The 2,231-nt window shown below is 74.7% G+C and overlaps 1 protein-coding gene across 1 annotated transcript in view; it reads left to right on the top strand.

The window, feature by feature from the left end:
- Position 1: 1 nt before the first annotated feature.
- Positions 2–2,231, top strand: part of KMT2D (lysine methyltransferase 2D) — a gene marked incomplete at its 5' end in the record, with an annotated part of 25,726 nt that continues 23,496 nt past the window's right edge. Inside the window, 7 exons of the mRNA XM_026055447.1 lie at positions 2–94; positions 186–348; positions 546–711; positions 791–905; positions 1,020–1,186; positions 1,333–1,694; positions 1,984–2,130. Of these exons, the coding sequence (XP_025911232.1) occupies positions 2–94; positions 186–348; positions 546–711; positions 791–905; positions 1,020–1,186; positions 1,333–1,694; positions 1,984–2,130 (1,213 nt within the window). The remainder of the gene's footprint in view (positions 95–185; positions 349–545; positions 712–790; positions 906–1,019; positions 1,187–1,332; positions 1,695–1,983; positions 2,131–2,231) is intronic.

Below are 2,231 nucleotides of genomic sequence, written 5' to 3'. Positions count from 1 at the left end.
GCACCGCTGGTGCGCAGCCTGGTCCGCCGGGGTGCTGCCGGACGCGGCCGGGCTGGCCCACGTGGACAGAGCTGTTTTCTCAGGGATCTCACAGGTGAGCCCGTTGCCGGGACCCCCGCGCGGCTCGGGGCCGAGCTCGGTCCGTCCGTCCATCCTTGACCGTGCCAAGCTCTTGCCGCTTTCAGAAATGTGAACACTGTCGGAGGATGGGGGCCACCATCCCGTGCCGGGCGGACGGGTGTCCCCGGCTCTACCACTTCCCCTGCGCCGCGGCCAGCGGCTCCTTCCAGTCCATGAAGACCCTGCGGCTCCTGTGTCCGGAGCACGTGGCTGAGGCGGTGCAGATGGGTGCGTGCGGGCCGGGGCGGCGAGGGAGGCCGGGAGCCGGACGCTGGGGCCCCCTCCCGCCTTGGGAAGGGGGTCCCCGAGGTTTGGGAGGAGACGTGGAGCCAGGGCGCCTGGGTCTGCCGGCCGGGCTGCGGGGTGGCGAGGGGACGGGGCGCTGCGGTGGGGACGCTGACGGCCCCGCTGTCTCCCGCGTGCAGAGGACGCCCGGTGCGTGGTGTGCGACGGGCCGGGCGACCTGCGGGACCTGCTCTTCTGCACCAGCTGCGGGCAGCACTACCACGGGGCCTGCCTGGACATCGCCCTGACGCCCCGCAAGCGCTCGGGCTGGCAGTGCCCCGAGTGCAAAGTGTGCCAAACCTGCAGGTGAGAGCCGGCCGCCGCGGGGCTGGCGGGGCCGAGGGCTCGGTGGGGCGGCGCTCACGGCCCCGCGCCTGCTCCGCAGGCGGCCCGGCGACGACTCCATGATGCTGGTCTGCGAGGCCTGCGACAAGGGCTACCACACCTTCTGCATGGAGCCGGCCATCGAGAGCCTCCCCACCGACTCCTGGAAGTGCAAGGTGCCTCCCGCCGCCGGGCACGGGGACGGGGGGGGGACGCCCCCGTGCCGAGCCGCCCGGAGGGGACGGGGATGGTCCCCGCTCCTGCCCCTGACGTGCCTCTGCCCCCCCCAGAACTGCCGGGTTTGCTCCGAGTGTGGCCTGCGCCCAGCCGGCCTCGACCCCGGCTGCCAGTGGTACAAGAACTACTCGGTGTGCGAGGGGTGCCAGGAGCAGCGCGGCGCCGAGGACGCCCGCGGGGACCCGGGCGCCGGCCCCCAGCCGGACCCCGCCGCCCCGGCGTGAGTGGGGACAGGGGCACCTGCTGGGTGGGGGGGGATCGCGCCAGGTCCCTGCTTTTGCAGATGAGGGGCTGGGGGCAAGGCTGGGGGGGGTCACTCGGTGCCGGGGAAGGGACCCGCTCCCCTCACCCGGCCTCTCCGTCCAGGCTGGCGTCCCCCGAGTGCAGCGAGCCGGCCGACATGCCCATGCGCCAGCCCGAGCCCGCGGAGCCCGGCGAGGAGCCGCAGCCCGGCGGGGAGCCCGGCGAGGCGGCCCCGGACGGTGGCGGGACGCCCTTGGATGGTGGCGGTGGGACACCCCCGGATGGTGACGGGGCACCCCCGGATGACGGCGAGGCACCCCCGGGCGGTAGCAAGGCACCCCCGGACGGTGGCGAAGCACCCCCAAACGATGGCGAGCCGCCCGCCGACGAGCCACCCCCCGTTGAGCTGCCCCCCGAGGAGGACACCGAGCCGCCCCCCGAGGAGGACCCCAAACTGCCCCCCGAGGAGGACCCCAAGCCACCGGGTAAGTGGGAGCCTCTGCGTCTGCCCCCTTTCCCCTCCCGCTGTCCCCTATTTGGGGGGGCGTCCCGCTGCAGGAGGGAGGCAGGACGCCTGGGTCCTCTCCCAGCCTGGTGACCCCGGTTGCGTGCCCGGTGTCCCATGGGGGGGGTGTCCCTGTGCCTCGGTGTCCCCTGGGGGGGGTGTCCCTGTGTCCGGCCGGGCCACGGTGATGCTCATGTCCTTTCTGCCCCAGGCCCCGCTGGTGGGGGGGGACCCCTTTAGCCCCCCTCACGCACGGCCCCGTCCCACAGGTCTCCTCCCCGAGGCGGACGTGGCAGAGGAGGCGCCTGCCCTGGCCCCCGAGGTGCCCCTCGAGGTGCCCCCCGAGGAGGAGATGGAGCTGGAGCCGGAGCCGCTGCTGCCCCCCGAGGCGGCTCCGCCACCCCCGGCGCCTCCAGGTGGGTCTGGGGGGGCACGTGGGGGTGGCGGGGGGTCTCCGCCGGGGGCCACGTCGTCACCGTCCCTCTCCTCCATCCGTCTGTCTGTCTGTCCCTCTCCT

This window comes from Apteryx rowi, unplaced genomic scaffold, assembly GCF_003343035.1.
Source record: "Apteryx rowi isolate R43461 unplaced genomic scaffold, aptRow1 scaffold_999, whole genome shotgun sequence".
Lineage (NCBI taxonomy): Eukaryota > Metazoa > Chordata > Aves > Apterygiformes > Apterygidae > Apteryx > Apteryx rowi.
The sequence above is the reverse complement of the archived record's forward strand: the minus strand, read 5'-3'. Positions and strand labels throughout refer to the sequence as shown.